This window comes from Myxine glutinosa, chromosome 7, assembly GCF_964187855.1.
Source record: "Myxine glutinosa chromosome 7, kmMyxGlut1.1, whole genome shotgun sequence".
Taxonomy (NCBI): Eukaryota; Metazoa; Chordata; class Myxini; order Myxiniformes; family Myxinidae; genus Myxine; species Myxine glutinosa.
In genome coordinates this window covers 63,636,228-63,662,452 of record NC_136267.1, presented here as the reverse complement: position 1 = coordinate 63,662,452, position 26,225 = coordinate 63,636,228, and the positions used below count along the sequence as shown (strand labels likewise).

Below are 26,225 nucleotides of genomic sequence, written 5' to 3'. Positions count from 1 at the left end.
CTCTGTGCGTGAATTGCAGCAGGCTATTGTCACTGCAAGGCAAGCGATTCCTGTCCAAACCTTGGCAAATCTCGTGAACAGCATGCCTCAACGTGTACGTGCTCTCCTGAATGCTCGTGGGGGTTACACGAAGTACTGAACTGTAATTTTACTGTCCGTAATCCCAGTCGTAATTTAACTTTTGTTTTTGTTAAAAAAAAATTGGCTAATGTGCAAAATAAAGAGATACTTCTGGAAAACGTACAGAAGCTTAACACAGTACTGTCCATGAATTGAGTTCGATATCAGTTTACATCACTTTCAAGGATCAATTTATTTGTTTCGAAATGTCAAATGTGGTTTTTGTTTCTTTTAAAGGTCACATTAACAAAATCTAGAATAATTTCAACATAATTCCAATGAACTTTTGGTTCTAAGACATCTTGAAAAGTAAGTTCACCCCCACAAAAAAAATATTCCATATTAAATGCCAAGTCTGTATATAAAAGAAAGTTTTTGTTTGTTACTTGCCGGAAAAGATTCCGGCAAGTATGTTGATCGGTTGGTTTGTCTGTTTGTCTGTCTGTTTGTCTGTTTCTCTGTCTATTTGTCTGTTTGTCTGTCTGTTTGTTCGCAGCACTACGTCTACACCGTTGCACGTAGAATCGCCAAACTTTACACACATATTTGTCTTGCCCTGGAATAGACTGTGCCCAATTTTTAACTCTCTCGGCCCAAGGCCTCCATTATGACGTAATAATTCAATAATTCTACAAGTACAAAACTTCATCCAATCAAGATGCAATTTCTTGAGCACCATGTCGGCATAAACTGGTGGAGAAAAAAATAATAATGATGTCATCGGTCACGTGGTTCGGCCGCCATCTTGGAAAAACCGAAAAAATTTGAACCTCTATATCTCCGAAAGTGCAGAATAGAAAAAATTGAGACATGGCTCATTGTAAAGAACTCTCCAGGGGGAATAAAATATTGTTGCGGATATGAGGATTGTATTTTTTTTATTGTGTTGTATTGTCGTAAATTGTTGTGAATTATTGCTTAAGTCTGGACCCTCCTGCCTCCAGTGTTGTATAAAGGTCAAAGGGCGTTCCCGTAGTTAATTCCATAAAGCATACACGTTAGCCAATCATAGATTTCCTCCTGGTTGATAGTTATATCTTTATTATGTGTATTAGGGTAAGGCCTTGTCTCCCATTAAGATGACACTCCATTGCACCAAGTGAAATAGAGTAGATTCCTTTCATTCCCCATTCCCACTCCCAAACCTTTCATTGCCTTTCATCATTGCCAAGCCTCGATTGCCAGTTACATCCCCTCCAAAACCACCATTGAACATGTGCTCGGGTCGGGGAAGAAAGGCTTGCCCGCCCATCGTCATCAAGGGCGGAGCTAGAGGGCCGTGCCGACCAATCAGGGCCGAGGTGAGCACACCGATGGGCATGTCCTGAAGGCCGGCGGCTTGATCGCCGGAGGCGCTATAAAAGCACGCGCGCAAGGACGTTGTAGAGTGGAGTAGTTGCTGAGTCGTGTAAAAAGATCATCCAGACAGAACCAACTGTAAGAGAACCAACTGCGAGAGTACATTGAGATCACCCAAGGAAGCTTTGTACACAGCAACGGCTGATCAAGTGGACCGATGCTTGTTCCCGAGCTGGTGCTTTTCCGAACAGAGTCCGAGGCTGGCATGTGAGCAAAAGAACATCAAGGAGATCATCATCCAGGGAAGCACAAAGCCTGTTGTAGTCCTGGCAAAGCACGCGATGTCCACAGCAGCAGCAGCAGCAGCGGCGGCCACAGCAGCAACAACACTCAACAGCCGCTTGGGGCCTGGACGGCAGTTTTGAGCAGGGCCGCGAAGGAACGGCGGCTGCCAAACGCACCGATCGTGCTGCAGGACCCCTTGGACTTTCCTCTCCCTCCAGCCATCCACCTCCTGCCCATCCATCCTTTTGTGTACGTGAGTTTGTTCTGTTTGTTTTGTCCCTGGGTTAATTAAGTTTGTATAAGCTAGCGTTGCACTGTGTCTAATATCTTCTGTATATTATTTTCTTATCTTTCCTTCTCCTTGGTTTTTTTGAGCCTGTAAATAGCAAATAAATTATATTTGTATTTCCAACCTTTTTGTCTGCTTCTTCTTCACATCCGTGTCGCCTTAGTCTTTTCCCTATTGAATATCTGTGGCGCGATCCGGCCAACGTTCGGGGATCGGGTTAGTCGGGGTAACTGTACGACCGCGGGGCCATCCGCTCGGCAAACACAACATCTTATCCGCGGGCCGTAACAATATGTTAATGATGATGTCATAGGTGCCTCCATTATGACGTCATAATTCGTCAAGTACAAAGCTTCACCCGATCAAGATGAAATTTCTTGAGCATATTATCTGGGAATAAATTAGTTTAGAAAACAAATAATGATGACGTCATAGGTCACGTGGTTCGGTCGCCATCTTGGAAAAACTGAAAAAATTTGCACCTCTATATCTCCGAAAGTGCTGAATAGAAAAAATTGAGACATGGCTCATTGTAAAGAACTCTCCATGGGGAATAAAATATGTTAATGATGATGTCATAGGTGCGTCCATTATGACGTCATAATTCGACAAGTACAAAACTTCACTGATCAAGATGAAATTTCTTGAGCATAATCTAGGAATAAATTAGTTTAGAAAACAAATAATGATGACGTCATCGGTCGCGTGGTTCAGCTGCCATATTTGTCCAAAATGGCAGATTAAAAAAGTATATTCCGGCAAGTCCTCTGTCTCTGACTGATTTTTCATTTGTTTGTTTGTTTGTTTGTTTGTCTGCCCACGCTAATCTCCTGAACGGTGAAAGATAGGAGGAAAACCTCTAAAACAAAAAATGTCGGGAAGGGCTCCAGGAAGGTTATAGGCTTGGTGGCGAGGCCGGTCGAGGCCCACCTCGGCCAGGCTGGGCCCATTTCGCAATTAAAAGCTGAGCTGAATTATAGTAGTCAATCTTCTATGGCCACGAGTAAAAGCTGAATTATGGTAGTCAATTCATTCAAAAAGAACTGAAAATGTCGGGACGGGCCCCGGGAAGGTTATAGGCTCGGTGGCGAGGCCGGTAAAGACCGCTTCGGCCAGGCTGGGCCCATTTCGCAATTAAAAGCTGAGCTGAATTATAGTAGTAAATTCATTCAAAAAGAACCAAAAATGTCGGGACAGGCCCTGGGAAGATTATAGGCTACGTGGCGAGGCCGGTCGAAGCCGCTTTGGCTGGGCCGGGCCCATTTCGCAATTAAAAGCTGAGCTGAATTATAATAGTCAATCTTCTATGGCCGCGAGTAAAAGCTGAATTATAGTAGTAAATTCATTCAAAAAGAACCCGGGCAACGCCGGGTGCTTTCGGCTCATATATATATATATATAACCGCGAGTTGTCTGTGTGTGTGTCCGCGTTTTATTCAGAGATGGCTGAACGGATCTTCATCAAACTTTCAGAGGTTCATCAGTGAGTGCCTGGGAGTGTTTTAGGCAAAAAAAGGAAAAAATTGAAACAAAAAAGTTCGTTTTGTTGGAGTAAAAAAAAATAATAATAATAATAATAATAATAAAAAACATCGCAAGATAATGCCGAAGCCTTTTAAAATGAATGACAGTTATATACAAGTACACATTCACATAAATAAATACAAAACAATTACCAGACATTTGAATACAAATAAATCAAACAATTCCGGAAGTGTACGAATTTGGTAGTATGGCTTCTTCTTCTTCCTAATCGGCATCACACTTAACTCAGAAATGTGAGCCACATTCACTCAGAAACGTGAGCCACATTCACTCAGAAACTTGAGCCACTCCCCTTTCTCTCCTGCCTCACCCCTCCCCTTGCCCCCTCCCCCCCCCCCACCTTCCCCCTCTTCCCCCCTCCCCTTCCCCTTCCCCCCCTCCCCTCCCCTCCCCTCTCCCCTCGCCTCCCCTTCCCCCCACCCTTCCCCTCCCCATTAATATATAAATTGTCTGTAAAAGAGCTTCCACTTCTGACTGCTCCCCTTCCCCCTCTCCCCACCCCCGTTCCCCTCCCCTCCCCCGCCCGGCAACGCCGGGTACTTCTGCTAGTATTATAATAAATGTAATCGTAACACTAATCCCTTCATGGTGACTGAAAAGTTACTAGAGGTTAAAATATATCTTCTATGTATTAAAGTAGCGGCAGTTTTGTGTCACGCTATGTCATTAAGTCTATATTCAACTAAAGTATCAAACAAGCCCGGCTATGCCGCTGTTAGACTTTCGGTCGTGTTTTTTCTACAAAGGCGTTTATCAACAAGGCACCAAAGAAACTCGTTATTTTTTCATATGACTGAATTTTGACATGAGAGCCTGGGTGTGTGCATTTATATATTACATAACCATGTATTTTGGCATTAAGGCCGAGGTGCATGTCTGTTGCTTTGCCAATATTTTCATGGCTTTTCAAGGCCATGTACATTGCCCGTTGGGCTAAAGTACAAGTGTTTAGCTTTATCCTAATGTTTTGATTATTTTTTTTCAACATTAGGCATTTATCAACAGAAAAGTAGTGCTCTCCAGGGCTGGTGTTAATGTAAACTTGTGAAAATAATTGCTATTTTATTGCACAGTTCCCCTTATGATTAGTCATCCAGGGTAATGCCCTGGGGAGACAACTCCAGATATTGTTTCTCAAATTTGGGCAATGGTTATAAAAGACCAGTGGAATGAAAATTATTTTAGCCCAAAAAAAATTTCAATAAATGCCTAAAAGCACACGTTTGATCATGAAGTGGAGAAAACCTCGATAATCCAGGTGAATATGATTGATTTTAGAATCAACATTCAACATTATTTTTTTTACTCTCAAAGCCTCTGATTTCTGCATTTCTAAAATAAATCTGATGATGGATATTTACTTCATTAGCTTATCGTTAGCCATTCTTTCATGGATCCTTATACAAAAATCAAGGCTGGGTCACAATACGTGATTAAACAGAAACAGCACAGGATGTTGACTAATGTTTCTTGTTTTTTTTCATTGCAATGAAGTTAAACTTAACATTATTGCAAAACATATGGTTGTAGCAAATTTGTTTCAAACAATTAACTCTATACCCACACCTTACTCCCATTTCCCTTCATACTTGGTACACCTGGACCTAGGAAATAATTGCAAAGAGGGACAGGGGATGTATTGAGAAAATAAATTGAGAATAGGAATGAGATAAGGAGAGGGTTGGGAGAAGAGATGTAGTCAATCAGTAGACTCGTCTACCCAAACAATGAATTAATTAACAAATAAGAATATATATATATATATATATATATATATATATATATATATATATATATATATATATATATATATATATATATATATATAACCATTCCTTTTTGCACCATGACGATGCATAGGGCTGCCAAAGCAGTTTCCTTGACTATTGGGCACAATCTTGGACGGGTCGCCACGCTGGCGCAGGATACCCGAATGGCCCATTCATCTCAGCAAGCTATTACTCAATTTTGCCAATTTGCAATTTTTGCGACCTCGGAAGGATGACAGGCTGAGTCAACCCCCTGGCGTTAATTCAATGATTGACCGGGATTCAAACTCAGGATCCTAGGATCCCAAGCCGGCACCCTAACCGTGAAGCCAACACCAAGCTCTATGCATAAATTTAATGTTCCTGACCTAATTTAAAAATCAAACCTCCTAAATCTTGATGAGCAGGGCAGAGACAATGTGTCAGCGTGGCAGGCTACACTTGTTGCTAACAGGTTGTGCAGCAATTGCTGGGGTGAGACTCAATCTGTGCCTGGCTTCCTCGTCAAGTTCGGGGGTTCAACCTGTATCTATATATATATATATACTGTATATATTTATATATATATATATATATATATATATATATATATATATGTATATATATATATATATATATATATATATATATATATATGTATATATATATATATATATATATATATATATATATATATATATATATATATACTGTATATATATATATATATATATATATATATATATATATATATACACATACATATACGTATATACATATACATATATATATACACACACAAACAATTAAATGGTGTCATAATCACAGAAAATTTGCGCAATAAACCTGAACTGAAAAGCAACATACAACAGTCTTTTTCATCCACAAACTGTCTCCCATTTCAAAAAATTACTTTATGTAGTTCAACTGCATATAACTATCATTTCATTAAAAAAAAAAGCCTGGATATGGTTTGCAGGTTCGTCAACGCTTGTGAAAGTGTTGTGCACCGTGTGCCAGCTCCCTTTCCAAATGATACATTCCGTCCAAGTCTGTAATCAAGCACCGTATCATCATCACAACGACAACTCAGTAACAAAGGAACAAACATAACTAACACATCATTAAATCCCGATCAAACAGATAGCACACTCACTGATTGCTTGAGATGGTTCATGGATCTATCATTGATGGCCTACCTAAAAAGTGTCCAAATGCAAGCTTTACCTGAATCGGTTTATACATTGACCGATGCAATATCTGGCTCGTTGTTGGATAGCAAGATATTAGATTTTACGTCACCCTGTCCGAAAAAAGAAAACCACTTGTGAGGCTGGAAACCAGGTGGCCAACATCATGTTGAATTAGTATCAAGATTACACATGTGAAAAGGCAACACTCCTTGTGTCATTATATTGGCCGAAGGCCAAATATGACCTCTCGATGGTGAAAAATATTGTCACTAATTGTATTTCCCAGAAGCATCTGCAGGAATTATAAATGAGGAAATTACTTTCCAACGGCATTTGGTCTTATCTTTTTTTAAAAACGCCACGTATAATATTTCTTTTTCATCAACTAATGATTTTAGAAGGTGTTTTTTATGATATGAGAAGCTATTAATGTAGCTTTAAGTTTTATGAAAATGTGATTTCAATGTCACACATTGGCTGTAATAATGATTTTGATCTGTAAAGACCACAAGTTATTCAAATAAAAGCATTCTTTTTTTTGTCATTTGTATTCGAAAGAAGACAAACCATCCTCTGATTTCTGCATTTCTAAAATAAATTCTCACTGTGCAGTCGGCTTCATGTCATGGTTAATGTTCACAGGCATGAGTTTCCAGCCTCGGAATTATTTGATATCACTCAATCTTTAATTACAACAATTATTGCTCAAGTGATGAGCATCCCATACAATCGGTAAATAGTCTTGTTTCATTGAAATCATGGTGTCGTGCAGTGAAATGACAGAGATTCTCCAAAACATACCGCTGATCCAAGAAGCTTGGGGGTCATGCATCAACATCTGAGGGCTCTCCAGCTCCTCAAGGTGAACCAGCATTTGTTGTCCATTAGAATCCTCTGCTGGCATGGCCATGAAAGTTGATGGTTGTTGGGAAGGTCCACAGGAAAGACAAAGGTGAGTTAAGGCAAATCAGCCATTGGTTAAAATCAGCCATCATTTGATAGTATTACTGCTAAGCACTTTGCCAGCTACGTCCTTAATAGGAATATAGTGTGCCGTTGTTAGGGTTGAAATAGAGATAGATTTGGATTGTAAAACTTTTATTACCATGAAAGAACTCTTACTTGTCACATTAACTCAGCATGAACCAAAAGGAAGCAATATGTTATGCTAAAAGAGAAATGTTGGCTCCACGTAAAAGCAATCCTGTCTTTGGATAACTGTTGTCCACATCTCCATCAGCCACGATGTATTTTCCATTAATATATTCCACAGTAAGTGCACACAAATCAAAATGTCCAGAAACAAAAGAGGAGTTCAGAGCTTTGTGGTGGCACTTGCTGTTATAAGGGCAAAGCATCAACCTTTTTATGGGAAGTTCACCCATCACCAGACCTTAAGGCCAATCAAAAGTGGGGACTACAGAAAATAGATTGATGGAAGGGGAATCACTGGTAAAGGAGATACCAATTCACATCTCTCGTAAAGTGGGAAAGGTTGTACGTTACTGGGAAATAGGATGCAGGGAGGGAATTACAGAGTTTAGCAATGCGTGGGGGAAAAGACTGGAGGAATATGTATTGACCTTACAAACACAAACAGTGTAGGGTTGTGTAGAGACTGCCAAACGTGTAGAGTGGTTGAAAGCATGAAAAGGAAGGGCAAATAGTGAAAGGCCTTTTGAGCATCTTTCATTATGTACCATCTCTAAAGAACATGCAGAGTGTTTTATCCACTCCATCCTTGATTCCCCTCGCAGGAGCAAAGGGTATTGCATTTGGGTCCGTTTGTCTGTTTACCTCCGCGGATGGAGGTTATGTTTAAACCCTGTCTGTCTGTTTGTCTGTTTGTGAACAAAATATCTCAAAACGTTGTGGGCGGATTCGGACGAAATTTGGCAGAAATGTAGCGTATGTGACAAGGACGAAATGATTCGATGTTGGTGAAGATCCGGATTCGGATCCGGCTACTAGAGTTTGTTAAGTGATTCTTCACCATTGGGAGATGGGGCCAAAAACGATACATAGCGGGATATCTCAAAAAGTTGTGGACGGATTTGGACGAAACTTGGTGGACTGGTTGGGTGTCTGACAAGGACAAACAGATTCGATTTTGGTGAAGATCTGAATATGGATTTGGATATGAGAATTATTAAATTTTTTGGAAAAAACCCAAAAACTTTGCACCTCTATATCTCCGAAAGCACCGCATAGAGAAAATTGAGACATGCCTCATTGTAAAGAACTCACCACGGGGAATTAACATATGTTAATGATGATGTCATATGTGCCTCCATTATGACATCATAATTCGACAATTAACAAAACTTCATCCGATCAAGATGAAATTTCTTGAGCGTCATATAGGGATAAATTGGTGGAGAAAAAAATGATGATGACGTCGTCGGTCACGTGGTTCGGCCGCCATATTTGTTTTTAACACAAAAGCCTTTAAAAATCACTGAAAATACATCCTGGTGAGGGTCTGCAATCTCTGATTGCTTTTTCTTGTTCATACATATTTATTAAAGGATATATTGTATGCAAAATGTGTACTATGCAGGTGATGAGCAGTTTTTATAATTACGTTTGTCCAGAAGTGATAGTGATTCCTCTTTATAAACACATCCTAATAAGCAAGATCTTTTTTACTAAATGCCAGGAAGTCAGTAGGATTCATTTTGTCTCAGTATGAAGGCTTCATACTTGACCATTTTATTTATAGTTTAGGCAATTTAATATGAAGTTTTGGTGAAATTTGATTCAATAGTGATATCATACAACACAACATGCATTTTAAGGCCATGTTCCCTGCTAGAGCGGGGGTTAGCCTTGCGGTCCCCATGACAATCTTCTCCATTTTGCCCTATTTTCTGCATCTCTCCTTGTTAACCCCCTTGCCCGCATTTCTTCTTCCACCATCTTTAGCCAAGTCTTTCTCGGTCTTCCCCGTCCTCTACTTCCTTCTACATTAACTTCCATCACTCTTCTCAACCAGTCACTTTCATCCTTCCTCAACACATGACCAAACCATCTCAACCTGTTCCTCTTCACAGCATCAATCACAGGCAATATTCCCATCATCTTTCGCAATTCATCATTTGTCTTCCTCTCTCTCAACGATACTCCGCACATCCATCGAACCATTCGCATTTCCACCCTTTCCAGCCTTCGTTGCTGCTCTACGTTCATTACCCATGTCTCGCTCCCATAAATCATAACACTTCTCACACATGCAGCATACACCTTTCCCTTCAGCTTCAGCGACACTCTCCTCCTCATCAGCACGCACTCAGTTCCCGAAACTTCTTCCATGCACATCTCACTCGAGCAACCGTTGCCGAGTCTGATCCACCTTCTCCATTCAGCATGTCTCCGAGGTAGCAAAATGTTTTCACACCTTCCAGCTTCACGCCGTCTCCAAGATCCAACTCAACATTTCCTCCATCTGCAGCTCCCTCTGTGCACACCTTACATTTGAATGTAGCTGCCACACTGGTTAATGACCCTCTCAGACCACTACATTTTTGATGAACCCACTCAGCACACATTGTACATTGAATGGAGTTCACTCCGACACCCTTCCTGCACACAGCACACGGCCACTTCCCAGTTCTTTCCACCTCACCACATGCTTTACCACTTGCCATCACCTTTGTCTTTCCGATATTCACCTTCAGACCTTTTGTCTCCATACATTCCTTCCACTTGTTCATCTTTTCCTTCAGTCCATCCATACTTTCCGCAATCAACACCAGATCATCTGCATACAACAACTCCCACGGTAAACCCTCCTTTACGGTCTGAGCCAGCACCTCCATCACAGCTACAAATAGTAGTGGACTTAGTACCGACCCCTGATGCACTCCCACCTTCACCTCAAACTCACCACTGTTCCCGTCCTTCGTCCTTACAGCTGTGCGTGCTCTTTTGTACATTGCCATCACTACTCTGATCAACCATTCCTCCACTCCTAACTTCCTCAATGCCCATGTCAATACTTTGCGTGGAACCCTATCGAATGCTTTCTCCAGATCAACAAACCCAAAAAACAACTTCTTCCTCTTATCCATGTACTTCTCCTGCAATTGCCTCACAATGAAAAGCGCATCTGTCGTTCCTCTTCCTGGCATAAATCCAAACTGCATTTCGTCGATCTTCACTTTCTTCCTTATCCTCCTCTCCAACACCCTTTCCAATACCTTCATTCCATGCTCCAATAACTTTATCGCTCGGTACGAGCCACACTCCAGAGGGTCACCTTTCCCCTTGTATAGAGGGACGAGGGTACTCAGTTCCCAATCCTGATATAAACTCAGTTCCCAATAGTGATATCATAATTACAAGATATTTACAAACAAGGAAATTACCTTACGTCATTGTCCGTCCTGGGTTCCTTTGCGGCCAGACACCATCTTCTCTGTTCTGAGAGACTTTATGTGAGGATACTTGCTCCAGAATTGTCATGTCCAACAGCTTTGTTTAGCATTTGGTGTTAATTTGTTGGTGTAATGTAATTGTGTATCTTTTTGAGTGCATGCTCTTGTGGACCTTGTTCTTCTCCTTCCTATTTTTTGCTGCTTGCTCATTCCACTGTGCTGCTCCCACACTGTCGGTGCATTGCCTTTATCCCCTCTGTTACCTTGCTTTCCATGATCCTCGATTTTGTAAAAATAAAACGTCATTATATTTGAGATTTTTTATATCGATCAATCGATCAATCAAGTTATTATCGAGTACTTTTCATTTAAAAGTCAAAGTAAAACACTAAGAACTAGAACCGCACTAGGTAGAGAGCAATCCCCCGCCAGGCTGAACAATTTATGTTTTGTATCCCACTGATAGGCCGAATCTGGATTCGGACCTGAACCAAAATCTAATCGGCTTGTTCTTGTCACCTAACCAACTCATCTCCAAAGTTTAGTCATAACTCGTCCATAACTTCTTTTAAAATAACACGTTGTATATCGCTTTTCGCCTGATCTCTCAATGGTGAAGAATCACTTCAAAAACTAGAATCCGGGCACTCGGTAGAGCGCATACCTTCGCCGCAGCTACTGTTCTGTACTTGGCATGGGAGTGTATGCGATGTGAAACTTTATGTGAAATGCGATCGATTTTTAAAAATCAGAATTTGAGCAAATCTGTTTCATTCGTCTGTTAATATGCCTCCCCGATTGACAAATCTGCAATTTGAATTTCATTTGAGGTTGAAATGATTGCGGGAGATCGCGTTATAGTGATGACGTCTTGGATGGACATCCTCTTCTTCAGTCGCTCATAACTTTGAGTGAAATACGATCGAGTTAAAAATAGTCAGAATTTGAGCAAATCTGTTTCATTCGTTTGTTAATATGCCTCATCTCTTGACAAATCTGCAATTATAATTTTTTTTGAGGTTGAAATGATCGCGGGAGATCGCGTTATAGTGATGACGTCCTGTATGGACATCTTCTTCTTCAGTCGCTCATAACTTTGAGTGAAATACGATCGAGTTAAAAATAGTCAGAATTTGAGCAAATCTGTTTCCCAAAATCTAATCAAATGTGTCCCGTATAATAACCAATCATCCCACCAAATTTCATGCAATTCGGTTGAATACTTTTTGAGTTATGCGATTAACATACACACACACAGACATACAAATAAATACACAGCGATCAAAACATAACCTTCCGCTTTTGCGAAGGTAATTATCGTAGCCGGATGCGGATCCGGATCTTCACCACAATATAATCATTTCGTCCTTGTCACATACGCTACCTCTCCGCCAAATTTGGTCTGAATCCGTCCACAACTTTTTGAGATATCCTGTTCACAGACAAGCAGACAGGCAGACAGACAGACAGGCAGGGGTGAAAACATAACCTCCATCCACCTTCAGTGGCGGAAATAACTAGAGAGTTCATAAAACACCTTATCCTGCACAGTCTTGAGAAACAAAGACTGGGCAGGGATTGCCATTGGCAAATTTGATTGGTTATGATGACGTAAAATGTTATAATATTTCAGCCAAGTACTGCTAAATGGAAGGATTTTGAAAATGCCAAAAAGACAATTTGTGTTCTTCATTGTAATGGCCTTAAAACGATCATTCATTCATTCATTCATTCATTGTTCAAGTGTACAATTCAATTTAAATAAAATAAATATTTAAAGGGTGTATAAAAAATATTCAAAGGTTACCACTGTTGTTGCAGCATATTCTACACCACCTTATTTAAGACGTTACATTAGTTATTTGTGCCTGTTGTTTGCGTCCTTTATGATGTTGCTAAAAATAGGAAGATTCCTGATTGGAATGATTTTCAATTTTTTTTGACTTTCAGACAGGCAGACAGAGTAAAAAAAATTATCTCACCACTCCATGTGCATACGGGAACGGGTCAAATTCAGAGCAAAAGTATTGCTAAACTGCAGGTTCGTTTTCCGATTAGTCTCCAAAATATAACTTTAAACTGAAATCAAGTTGTTCCTCGATCATAAACTGGCATTTGTAGAAAAAGTAGTACACCCACTCACTGCGGGAGCAGCAGGGGGGAATGGGGAGGCGGGAAGGGGGGGTCATGTTATTACCCTTATTATTGCCAATTATTATTACTATAACTTGTGTTAGATGAGGTTATTTTAAAGATCAGACCATGCAGGATATTATAACATATTAGTTCAGGTCATTGAAAGGATCAAAACATGCCTCATCATTATAAATTACCTGTCATAAAATTTACTTCCGTGAGGTTGTCGGGGGTAGGGGGGGAGGGGGGGGAGGGTAAGCAATATTGCACGTCGCAAAATCCTTTTTATGGAGGAGGGATTTTTTTTGTAATAACATTAATATTATGCTATAATCATTGGTGTTGTTATTACCTCCGCCACCAAAGGTGGATGGAGGTTATGTTTTCACAACTGCCTGTTTGTTTGTCTGTCCGTTTTCTCTGTCTGTCCGTTTGTAAACAAAATATCTCAAAAATTTGTGGACGGATTGGGATGAAATTTGGCAGAGATGTAGCGTTTGTGACAAGGACGAAATGATTAGATTTTGGTGAAGATCTGGATTCGGATCCGGCTTCTAGAATTTTTAAGTGATTCTTAACCATTGGGAGATCTGGCGAAAAACGATACATAGCAGGATATCTCAAAAAGTTGTGGAAGGATTTGAACGAAACTTGGTGGATCGGTTGGGTGTCTGACACGGACGATTCTATTCGATTTTGGTGAATATCTGAATATGGATTCGGATATGAGAATTATTTAATTGTTTAAGTGATTCTTCACCATTGGGAGATAGGGCCAAAAACTATACATAGCGGGATATCTCAAAAAAGTTATGGATGGATTTGGACAAAACTTGTTGGACAGGATGGGTGTCTGACATGGACGATTCTATTCGATTTTGGTGAATATCTGAATATGGATTCGGATATGAGAATTATTTAATTGTTTAAGTGATTCTTCACCACTGGGAGATAGGGCCAAAAACTATACATAGCGGGATATCTCAAAAAAGTTATGGATGTATTTGCACAAAACATTGTTGGACAGGGTGTTTGTGTGATAAGGAAGAATCGATGCAATTTTGGTGCAGATCTGGATCCGGATCCAGCCAGTAGAATTTTTAAAGTCATTATTCACCATTGAGTGATATGGACAACCAGGCAGAGGTATGCTCTTTACTGAGTGCTGTTCTAGTTACTTTTGTTTTTAGAAAAGGCCTTACTCTTACGGAAAAGGAGAAACGCCATGGAAATAGCAGGAAGGATCATGTTATTAACCCTTGTCTGGTATATAGACTACTGTAGATCTTCGCTCAGGTGCGTTGGTCGATGTGATGAGCATAGTTTGCCTCACGGATGTCGGAATTTATCCAAATTTGTTTCAGTTTAGTGTTCAACAGCATTAGCGACTGTTTCAAAAGGTAATCATATGTGTTTGTGGTTTATAATATTTTTTACTTCTGATAGGGGCCGTTGCTGCCATGAAAATGGCACACATTGAGGTATTTATACACATTAACACGGCATTTGTTCAGGGAGGAAAAACACCTTGGGGAGGGAGGATATTATTAGTACTAATTTTGTTATACATACATACATACAAACATACATACGGACAAACACTGTTCTAGACGGCTCTGCCCGATGGGCTACGCCGTAAAAATACAAAATCAAAATTGATGATTTTATGCAGCCTTGACCTTTGAGCTTTGGATCTAAAAAAACAATCTGCTTCTAGATTTTGATTGGTGAACAAATTAATTGACCTAATATGCAAATTATTAAAATTTCAGGTCAATCGCATGAAAATTGATGATTTTATGTGACGCTGACCTTTTGACAAAATTATTAATTTACCTTCTCCATATTCTCATAATAAAGCTTTGGTGAAAATGTGATGACAAAACTCATCTCATAATAAAGTATTAACAAACATTTGCAAACAATGCAAATGAAAGGACTCATAACACACACACACACACACACACACACACACACACACACACACACACACACACACACACACACACACACACACACACACACACACAAACTGACACACACACACAGGGACACACACACACAAACACACACACACACAAACACACACACACACACGGGGCCCACACACACACTATTCAGACTTATGGGAATTTACGAGGTGGGGCAATTTGAAATCCCGCCCCGAGCGTCTTTTTTCCCCTCGATACGCCACTGCTCCAATGTTCTTGCGATCTGATTTTGAAATTCCCGCTAGGTGATGGACCCATATTGCATATATCATATTCCCGTCAAGAAGCGACTCATTATTACCTGGCAACGCCGGGTACTTTTGCTAGTATATATGTGTGTATATATATATGTATATCAAGTAATGAACAGCAGTTGGGAATTATATCCAACACGTCCATTTTACCGTTCTCCAACCTATAGTTTTGTCTTAAAAACATGTCTTAAAAACTCGGCCAGAAACCCGGCGTGCACTGAGCCTTCATTAGCCTTTATCAAGAGAAATTCCGTTGTTTACCTCCTCCCAGATATACCTGGGGGAAGGAGGTGGGCCTATTCTGTCAACGAATTACAAAGCTGTTTTGCCAGACCTCGTGACCATTGACCCGTGACAAGCTTGTGTTGCAAGTGTTTTGTGTGTGTTCGAGAAGTGTATTGTGTTTGTGTTATCCTTGTCATCTGTGTCCCACTTTGTCCTTGTCCTCCTGCAAGCATCGGTGTCTCTCTAGTGTATTTATGAGAGGTCCATACGCCTGTAATAACGCCACAGTCTCCTCTGTAAACGGTGCCCTCGTTTGGCCATTGTACCATGCCTCCAGTATTCGCCTCCTGGCCCAGTTCGGGGAGGCCGCCAAAACATTCACATTGTCCCATAGAGGAACATGGCCTGCCCTTATTCCATGCTTGGCGATAGCAGATCTTTCCGGGTGATTACACTCAAAGGCCTTCTGGTGTTCATTAATGCGCTGGCCTGAGGTTCTTCCGGTCTCGCCTATGTATTCTCCGCCACGCGCCACAGTCACATGGAATAGTGTATACCACACCTGTTCGGTCATTCTTTTGTCTTTTGTCTTTGACGTTGGTCAGTGCACATCTCAAGGTGTATATCAGTTGATCGTTAACCATCACTCCGACCGGTCTCAAAATCCTTTTTCAATTTTTTGCATTTATCAAATCTTGTCGCCGGAAATCCAAATACGGTAACAACAATCCAACCACACCTCCAGACACGGTGGCACTTCCATACATACAACACGCTTCTGAAACCACAAGCCACATTCTACATGAGTACAACATCAACATCACCCACAAACCACAAACATCCTTACGAGCACAGCTATCAAAGCCAAAAGACCAGGTGAACAAATTTGACAGAAAGAATGTCATCTACAACATACAATGTGAAGATTGTGAAGCCAATTATGTGGGCCCAACATCCAAACACTTAACCATGTGGCTAACTGAACACCAATGTGCTAAGACGACAAGACAGGTTGTCATTGGTTGCGACACACAGACACACACACCAACACACATTCTCATGGAATCAGACCACAATCCTTGGCACAGGATCTTTGAGAGTGAATCGCGAGATTGTCGAGGCCTGGTACTCTGATAAAAACTCCATCAACCGACACATTGACTTGCATCCCACATACAAAGCAATATATTATAAATATTATAAAATTATAATAATATATAATATATTAACATTATAATATTATATATATATATATATATATATATATATATATATATATATATATATATATATATATATATTATATATATATATATATATATATATATATTTTATATATATATATTTTATATATATATATATATATATATATATATATATATATATTTTATATATATATATTTTATATATATATATATATATATATATATATATATACGTATATATATATATATATATATATATATATATATATATATATATATATATATATATATATATATATATATATATATATATATATATATATATATATATATATATATATATAAGGTCATGGCATTCTTGTGCGATCTTGATCCTATCAATGTGCAATACCCATGAATCCATCAGATAAGTCCCGAGCAGTTAACCCAGGCCTTTTGTGCCATTTAGATTCGGTCCCATTCAAAATGACAGCATAATCCTTTTTGGGGTTCCAGCTTGTTAAAATGTGGCCATGGCCTGTTGTGTTGAGGAAAGATAGCCATTCTGAATTAATCTATCATATATTGTACTGAAAAGTCAATGCAAGGCCGTTTTTCAGCCTGGCTCAGCCAAACCCGACTTCTTGAATCTACTACATCAGATTGATACTGGTGGAAATAATTAAACCAGCATAAAACCCCAGCTTCTAGTTGTATACTCAGTTTTTTTTCATAAATCTTAACTAGGAGGTGCTTGGCCTGCAGTCCGACCTGAATATCCAATGTGAAACTGTTTAGGCGTACATGGACATGGATTGCATCTGAGCAAGATTTCTGTCCTTGTATATCATAAAACAGCAAATCTGAGATCTGAATGCAAAAAAATTTTTTTTTTTAATCCTTTTAGAAACTCCAATTTCTGCTGGACACATGGCATTCAGGCTTTCATGTTGACAGTTCTCAAAATTGTATTGAATACACTTTGCAAAAATCTTATCAGTTGACTGGCATTTCATCAGTCGAGCATGCCGAGAAGGAGATTCTCAAGTGTCAATTGAAAATAAAGTGAAGAAACAAAAATTCAAGGACAAACAAATTTGTTGAAGTGAAATGAACAAACAGTTTCTTTTGTACAACATTGTATTGTTCTTATTGATGAGAGTATAGGTAGGGTATTAGTAGTGTAATAATGTTGCTTCTGGGACACCTCCGTTTAACATGGGAAATCCCTATCTAATGTCATTTACCCCCTTGTCTTTTTCAAAAATCATAAACACCTCTATTTCTCCCACCCTCATCTTTATGAACCTTTTGTCTGTAGTACCTATCCTTAATGTTGTTCATTAGACCACTCAAACACTACAAATATTTGTTTTCTCTTATAGACCTATCATCCTTCTTCTACATATCATCTGGCAGATTAATCTTTGACCCATTCACTTCCATATTAATTCTTTCCCTCCCTCATTGCCCCTAAACACCTATATTTCTCTCACCCTGTTCTTTACGAACCTTCTAACCTTTTGACATGTTATCCTTATTCATTAGACCACTTAAACACCTGTGATCCTTCTGACCTCATGGACCTTTTAACCTTTTACTCTTAATATCATCTGGTGAATATAACCCACTCAAACAACGACCCTACAAATATTTGTTTATGCGTGGGAAATAATTTAATTCTCCTACAACTCTCTTCACCATCTAATATATTAACAAAAAATATGTTTGAGTTTGGTTCTTTATTAAGATATTTTAACTGAGCTAAGATAAAATGGTAAACCTCCCTCAATGTTCTTGTTTGAGCGCCTCCAGTGCCACATACCATTTTTTGGTAAGCTCCGCCCACTTTTTGGTAAACCACGCCCATTTTTTACTAAGCACCGCCCACTTTTTGTTAAGCCACGCCCACTTTTTACTAAGCCCCGCCCACTTTTGCTAAGCTCCTCCCACTTTTGCTAAGTCCCACCCACTTTATAAACTCTTCAGCATTGTATCATTTCCAGGTAATACATTACATCATTTTCAGGGAATTTCCATCACATCATTTCCAGTTAAGACACGCCCAGGGAATTTCCACAGGAAGACACACCCAGTCCTTATAAAAGGCACCGACCACACAGGCTTTTTCAAACACGCTTTCTGCTTCACTTGAGAATGGACTACTATGCCGAAATGGAATGGGATAACTTTGCTATTCCATGGAGTCCTACTACCTGTGTAGAACTCAACCTTCAGATTGATGAACTGGACTCGAACCTCTTATCAATGGAGGTAAGTTTGTTTATTTATTTATTTATGTATTTAATTTTTTTTTTTTTTTTTTTTTTTTTTAAGATGAGACTCGTGTAAGAGTTAACAAAGTTTATTTTAATATTCATAGAGCTTGATTTATACAAATAAAAAATATTGTATTAAATTAATACATTGTTATTTTCTTTCACAGGAAATTGTATCTGAGATACGAAATGAAAATTCTGCTTTTAACACAACTTGGGATGAAGTTATTTTTTTGTTTGAAGACATTTTGAACAACCAAGACCCCCAGAACGAGTTCTACCTTGATGACCCAGCCAAAGGGTTATACCTTGGAGATCCACAAAATCCTGAAAAAGAGTTTTACCATGATGATACTTGTTGTGAGTTATCAAAACAAAACCCACTGAACAAGTTCTACCTTGATGAGCCAGAATACAAGTCATACATTGGAGACCCACAAATTTCTGAAAATTGGGAAAGGAGAGTTCTCCCTGATGGTCCGCAGTTATACTATGTGAGACACATCATAGAAACCCTAAAAAATTGGGCAAGGAGAGTTCTCCCTGATGGTCCGCAGTTATACTATGTGAGACACATCATAGAAACCCTAAAAAATTGGGCAAGGAGAGTTCTCCCTGATGGTCCGCAGTTATACTATGTGAGACACATCATAGAAACCCTAAAAAATTGGGCAAGGAGAGTTCTCCCTGATGGTCCGCAGTTATACTATGTGAGACACATCATAGAAACCCTAAAAAATTGTGAAATGGGAATTCTCCCTGATGGTCCGCAGTTATACTATGTGAGACACATCATAGAAACCCTAAAAAATTGGGAAAGGGAAGTTTTCCCTGATGGTCCGCAGTTATACTATGTGAGACTTATCACGGAAACCCCCAATATTTCTGAAAATTGTGGTTTTACCTTGGGGACTTGGAAAGATGGTTATATTTTTGGAGACTCGGAATGGGGGTTTTGTTTTGATGACTCGGAATGTGATACCTATCTTGGAGGCTCAACAGGAATGTGGTTATACCTTGGGAACTTGGAAAGTTGGTTTTATTTTGGAGACTCTACCTGTGGGGTTCCTCTTGGAGACTCTTTGGATTCTAAAGCAATGAACAATGTTCTTTATTTAATGACGCTTGATTTAAGCAATATCAAGAAAGTTCGAGGAAGAAAATGCTGGAAAATTCTTTCTTCCCATTTCTACTTCTTCAAACTTAAAAGCCTTGAAAGACAGAATTGGAGGAAGAGGAAAAAAAAAAAAATACGTATTTAAAAAAGAAGAAAAGAAAGATTATGTTAGGGTTTGGGTGGGATTTTGAATGTGAGGGTTAGGGATGGGGTTGGGTTAGGGTTGGGATTTTGAATGTGAGGGTTAGGGTTGGGGTTGGGTTAGGGATGGGGTTGGGTTAGGGATGGGGTTGGGTTAGGGATGGGTTGGGTTAGGGTTGGGATTTTGAATGTGAGGGTTAGGGTTGGGGTTGGGTTAGGGATGGGATTGGGTTAGGGTTGGGATTTTGAATGTGAGGGTTAGGGATGGGTTGGGTTAGGGATGGGGTTGGGTTAGGGATGGGGTTGGGTTAGGGTTGGGGTTGGGTTAGGGATGGGGTTGGGTTAGGGATGGGGTTGGGTTAGGGATGGGGTTGGGTTAGGGATGGGGTTGGGTTAGGGATGGGGTTGGGTTAGGGATGGGTTGGGTTAGGGATGGGTTTGGGTTAGGGATGGGGTTGGGTTAGGGCTTGGGTTGGGTTAGGGTTTGTATATTATTATGACTCACTCGCACATACACACACACACACAAAAGTTAAGCCCCAACTAAAAAGTTGTGGGATTCTGTGTTTGGGGTTCACAGATTTAAAAACGTATCCCCATTATACACACACAAAAGTTAAGCCCCAACTAAAAAGTTGTGGGATTCTGTGTTTGGGGTTCACAGATTTAAAAACGTATCCCCATTATACACACACAAAAGTTAAGCCCCAACTAAAAAGTTGTGGGATTCTGTGTTTGGGGTTCACAGATTTAAAAACGTATCCCCATTATACACACACAAAAGTTAAGCCCCAACTAAAAAGTTGTGGGATTCTGTGTTTGGGGTTCACAGATTTAAAAACGTATCCCCATTATACACACACAAAAGTTAAGCCCCAACTAAAAAGTTGTGGGATTCTGTGTTTGGGGTTCACAGATTTAAAAACGTATCCCCATTATACACACACAAAAGTTAAGCCCCAACTAAAAAGTTGTGGGATTCTGTGTTTGGGGTTCACAGATTTAAAAACGTATCCCCATTACATTTTATTTATTTATTTATTATTTTCAAGGGTATTAGCTGCTTACTTGTGTTTTTTGTAATTCTTGTGAGTAAAATGAACCCAAGATTTCTTCTCCATTTAAATCATATAATTTGTAGGTCCAAGGGACTGTATCCATTACATCAATGATTTTAAATAATTCACGAGTCCATTTTTGTGTATAACCTTTCTCAAAATGACTTTTCCATTTGTATATTCTTACAATATCACCAACTTTAAACTTGGGCTTTCTCAAATTAATCTCCTTTTCATATTCTAATTTTGTAAATGTTTCTGATGGTTTTGATTGTGTTGATGAATGAACTGTATTATTGTAATTATCTACAATATCCTGAATTAAATACACCCATTTTTGAGAACCGAGTTGTGTGAATTTTTTATATAATTTCTCTTTTAAAGTACGATTAAAACGCTCAATAACAACTGCCTTTCCTTCATTAAAGGTGCTGTATAATTTAATACCCTTCCCCTTAAGAAATTTCATGAATATTTTGTTATAGAACTCTGTTCCCTCATCAGTCCATAACTTCTTTGGTTTCCTTTTATCCCGATCAAATATTAGCTTAAAGGCTAACATTAAAGTATCACCCCTTTTATTTTTTAAAGGGACAACCCAGGCAAATCTACTCCTCAAATCAATAACGGTTAAAGCATACCTGTATCCCCTGTCATTATTCAATTCAATTAAATCAGCGGACCATATGTGGTCAGTGTATTTAGAATAAACCTTCCTTCTTTTAAACTTTGTGATTATAGGTTTGTGTAATTCTTCAGCCAAAAGCTCCTCAGTCTTGATGGCATCATTAGAGCCTAATAGTTTTTTGAGGAATAACCAAGACCAAGTTTCAATTTAGCATTTATCAAATTTCTCACAATAAACCTATCAACTTTCTCTCTCAACGTTGGATTTTGTATCAAAGACAAATTATACAACATTTCGCTGTCGGCTTTATGTTTTTCAGTCAACGTAGTGGTTTTCCCATAAGCAATATCATGCTTCATACACACTTCGTCAACCCTATTTGTAGGTTTAGACCAAGGTTTAGGATTGTCAGCCTCATCTAATCTTTTATCCAAGTTTGTTCCTGGACCACAGAAAGAATACCCTGGAAGGTGTAATTCCCCTGGAATTCCAGTTGTTGTAAATTTACTTCCTGACAGAAACTTTTGTATGTCTCCTCCTCTTTTAGGAGAGATGAATTGGCACTTTTTAGAGCCACATACTTGACATATTCCTTTTTGATAAACTCTATTATTTTTAGCTTTAACATAAGAGATATTTTTAGATTTAGTTTTCTTTTTACATTTGAGACAATAACTCATATTTATTTATCAGAAAAATTCCGACAGATTATCAAAACCTTTTTGGTTTTCAACATATACATTTCAATCTTTATTTTTAAAACATAAAGAATCCTAAGGAATGCCTTCACTCTCTCCTCCATTTATTTACAAATAAAAACTAACTAAAGTCAATGACACCAACATCATCAATCACATAATCTTTTCCTTCTTCTTCTTCTTCTTCTTCTTCACCACTTTCTCGTTTAAATCTCCTCCCTGAAATTGAAGACATTGACGTTCTTATTTTTGAAACCATTATCTTCATAAGAGTTGTTAATTCTTTAATTTCCTCTTCGGTGCGTTGAGATTGATTTATTTGCTTTAATACACTCAATCTTTTATGAATCTCAGTGATTTCCATCTTTTTATATTTTTCCTCCCTCTCTCTTTGCTCCCTCTCCTCCTCCTCCATTTTCTCCCTCTCCTCCTTCTCCTTTTTCTCCCTTTCCTCCTCCTTTTTCTCCCTCTCCTCCTTCTCCTCCTTTTTCTCCCTCTCCTCCTTCTCCTCCCTCTCCCTTTCCTCCTTCTCCTTTTTCTCTCTTTCCTCCTTCTCTTCTTCAACTCCTTCCTCATCCCTTGCTACCCTTGAGTTTGAACCCCAAAGAATATTATACATATACTCATCTGGATTTTGAGATATTCTTGTATCTATAATTATTTTTCTCATAATAGGATACCAATAAGATTTGTTGACGATTTCTAAAAGAGTTTTATATTTCATAACTTTGAGAAGTTCATTTTTATTTAATATTTTAAACAAGTCTCTATTTGTGGGTTTAACAATATCAGTATAAGGCCAGTTTTTTATGACAAAATTCCCATGTATATGCTCCAAATCATAAGGTATGTAATACCGAGCACCCTTTTCTTGTAGGTATCCTTGAATACAAAAATTATAATTCTCTTGTAGTCTTCTTCCTGCCATTTATGTATCAGAAATATATGTGAGATTAATATTATGACAGGTAATACCACCCCATCTTCCCACTACCAAATCGGTTTGTATTCCTCGGCTTTCTATCCTTATCTCATTACCTTCCTTCTTTGTCATGCGAACCATCGCTATACTATCATATATTTTTATTTTCTTAAAATCACGTATTTGTTGTTTACTAATTGTACTTCCACATAAATCCTTATCTTCACCAAGTGGATAATATTCTTCTTTACGAGACTGATTTAAATCATGTAGGTCTTCTATGTTTATTGAAAAAGACCAATTATACCCTAAATCAGGCATATCATACCCCCATTTATTAATTCGCATATTAACTAAATGTCCTTCTTTATAAAATTTAATTGTAAGCAGGTAGTTAAATTCAATGAGGAAAGGTGTATGGTCAGTATAACCAGGTGTTGTGGTTGTAAATTTTACTTGTTTCACAAAACGTGCTGTTTTCTTTAAAGATATATATTGTGATAAATCACTGAATCTAATCAAGTCATTCGCATCTGTAGGGTTTGGATAATTGATTAATTTATAAGTATTCTTCATATTAATATTTTTACTTACACTATATTTTTGTCGTTCAGCCTGTGCCTTTGTATAATAATTTGATAAATCAATATCCTGAGAGGATTTTCCAAAGATAGAACCATCTTTTCCAACATAGGTCATTTATATTAGATAAAAAATGATATCATAAAAATTTTCATTATTGTTGAGTTGAAATAATACATATAAACATAATTGGCCACAACATTTAGAATTAATTTCTTGAACTTGGAATGTTTGATAAACACCATTCTGTAAGAATTGTATTACTTCAACAGGTGGTGGCATACCATAACTATCAAAATAATATTTATCCTGACTATTATGAATACAAACCCAATGAGAACCATTCTGTGTGTCTAAATTCATAATAATATTCTTTGTATTCTTATTTATATGTGTTAATTCATCTCTCATACAAATAACCACATTATCAATTTTTAGTGTTTTACAATACTTAGCTAGTTCTATATTTGACGTTGTATTCTTTCCAAATTGTTTAAACCATTTATCCATTTATTTATGAGAAAGATACAATCCATTACCCCGTTTAGTTAGTTTAACACCCGCTTGAGCGATAGAGGAAAGCATATCTCCAACCAACAATCTAGCTTTATCAGGTAGACTTTCAAGTTTTTGAGCAAAATCTACAATTACACCACTTCCACTAATTTGTTTCTCCAACTCCTTGTTATGTCTTTCCAATTCTTTTTGAGCTTTTAGTTGTGCCTTCCTTTCGTTAGCAGTTTTTACCGCTGCTGAAATACCACCAGTCAATGCTCCCGCCGCACTTAAACCAGCAAATAAAGGAATTAGAAACGGGAGAAATCCTCCTCTTGACTCGTCTATTGAATATTTCTTTAACATAGGTTTCGTCATTTTAATTTTAAGTGATCCAACATCATTTAGTGTTTTTACTTGTGTGTGTGTGAGTAAAACATCAATTCTTACAGCTCCTTTTCTTTGAATTGTATTAACATTAATAATACAAGGCTTTTGATTTTGAATACAAGATGTTAATTTATTAAGATTGATTTGATTAACATATACCCCAACCATTTATTTATGAGAAAAAACCTATGTGATATTAATCATAACACCATTATCTGTATTAATCTGTAATTCTGTTTCCTCCAAAAGCAAACAATATGCATTAACCTCTTCACTCTCCCCTCTTTCAATGTATAGAGAAGTATCCACTCGATTAGACTTTATAGTTTCCTTTTGAGAACTCAGGTCAATTGCGTAGATTGTATAAAGTTTTTGAAACGCAACCATATCCAAAATAGGATCATTATTACCATTACTTTCACACACCTTTTGGTAGGACTTGTAGGCTTCCGCATAATCATTTTTTTCCCAATCAATTTCCAATCTATCTCGCGGATAAAATGTGCCATCAAGAGAAACCCGAAGTTGTTTCACCTTTGCATTATCACTCAGGGCATTATTCTTATTAGTACCGTCCTCTCCATCTGGTTTTTTAAAAATGAGCCAGAGGTATCGTGGCTTTCCTTGAAGAACACCTAAATTCCAAGTGTAGGTAGTGTGTTCCAGTTTAACGTGTTGACATCTTCTTTTAAGGTATGATACATTTAGCGGTTTCTTTGAGTTAAGTCTTCTATTTAACATCTCTTCCGTTTTAAGATTAGGAGTATATTCACTGATATACCAACACAAATCATTAATAACAAATTTATTATTTTCTCCAAAAGCATTTTCATCCCCAAAAAGCAATCTATTTACATTATCATTCCTTTGTAGTTGAAATCTAATTTTAAGCCCATACAAAACTTTATCATAATCACAAAATCCAAATATACCTTTCAGAGGTACTGCTACGGTAAAACTATTCTCAGCTTTTGCGTCATCATTATACATTGACTTCCTTTGACTATAACCAGGGTCTGCGTTTGTACCCGTTGACATATCAGGAATAAAACCCTCAACAGCTCCCTTACCCATTCTATCACTAAACGAATATAGTGTAAATTTCATCATTTCAGATGTAGCAGAGACATAATCAACCGCTTCAACCTCTTGTGTTCCAATATACAGGCGGACACTGTCAAACATTTTCCAGAAGAAATCATTTACGAGTGTAGCATTAGTATTATTCGCAGCCTTAGTGAATTTAAATTTACACAGCAAGAAACTATCA

The 26,225-nt window shown here is 38.2% G+C and overlaps 1 protein-coding gene across 1 annotated transcript in view; it reads right to left on the bottom strand.

Moving 5' to 3' along the window:
- LOC137430752 (inactive dipeptidyl peptidase 10) overlaps positions 1 to 26,225 on the bottom strand; it is a 789,411-nt gene that overhangs the window by 580,671 nt on the left and 182,515 nt on the right. Inside the window, exon 4 of the mRNA XM_078781820.1 lies at positions 7,281 to 7,376. Coding sequence (XP_078637946.1) covers positions 7,281 to 7,376 — 96 coding nt within the window. The remainder of the gene's footprint in view (positions 1 to 7,280; positions 7,377 to 26,225) is intronic.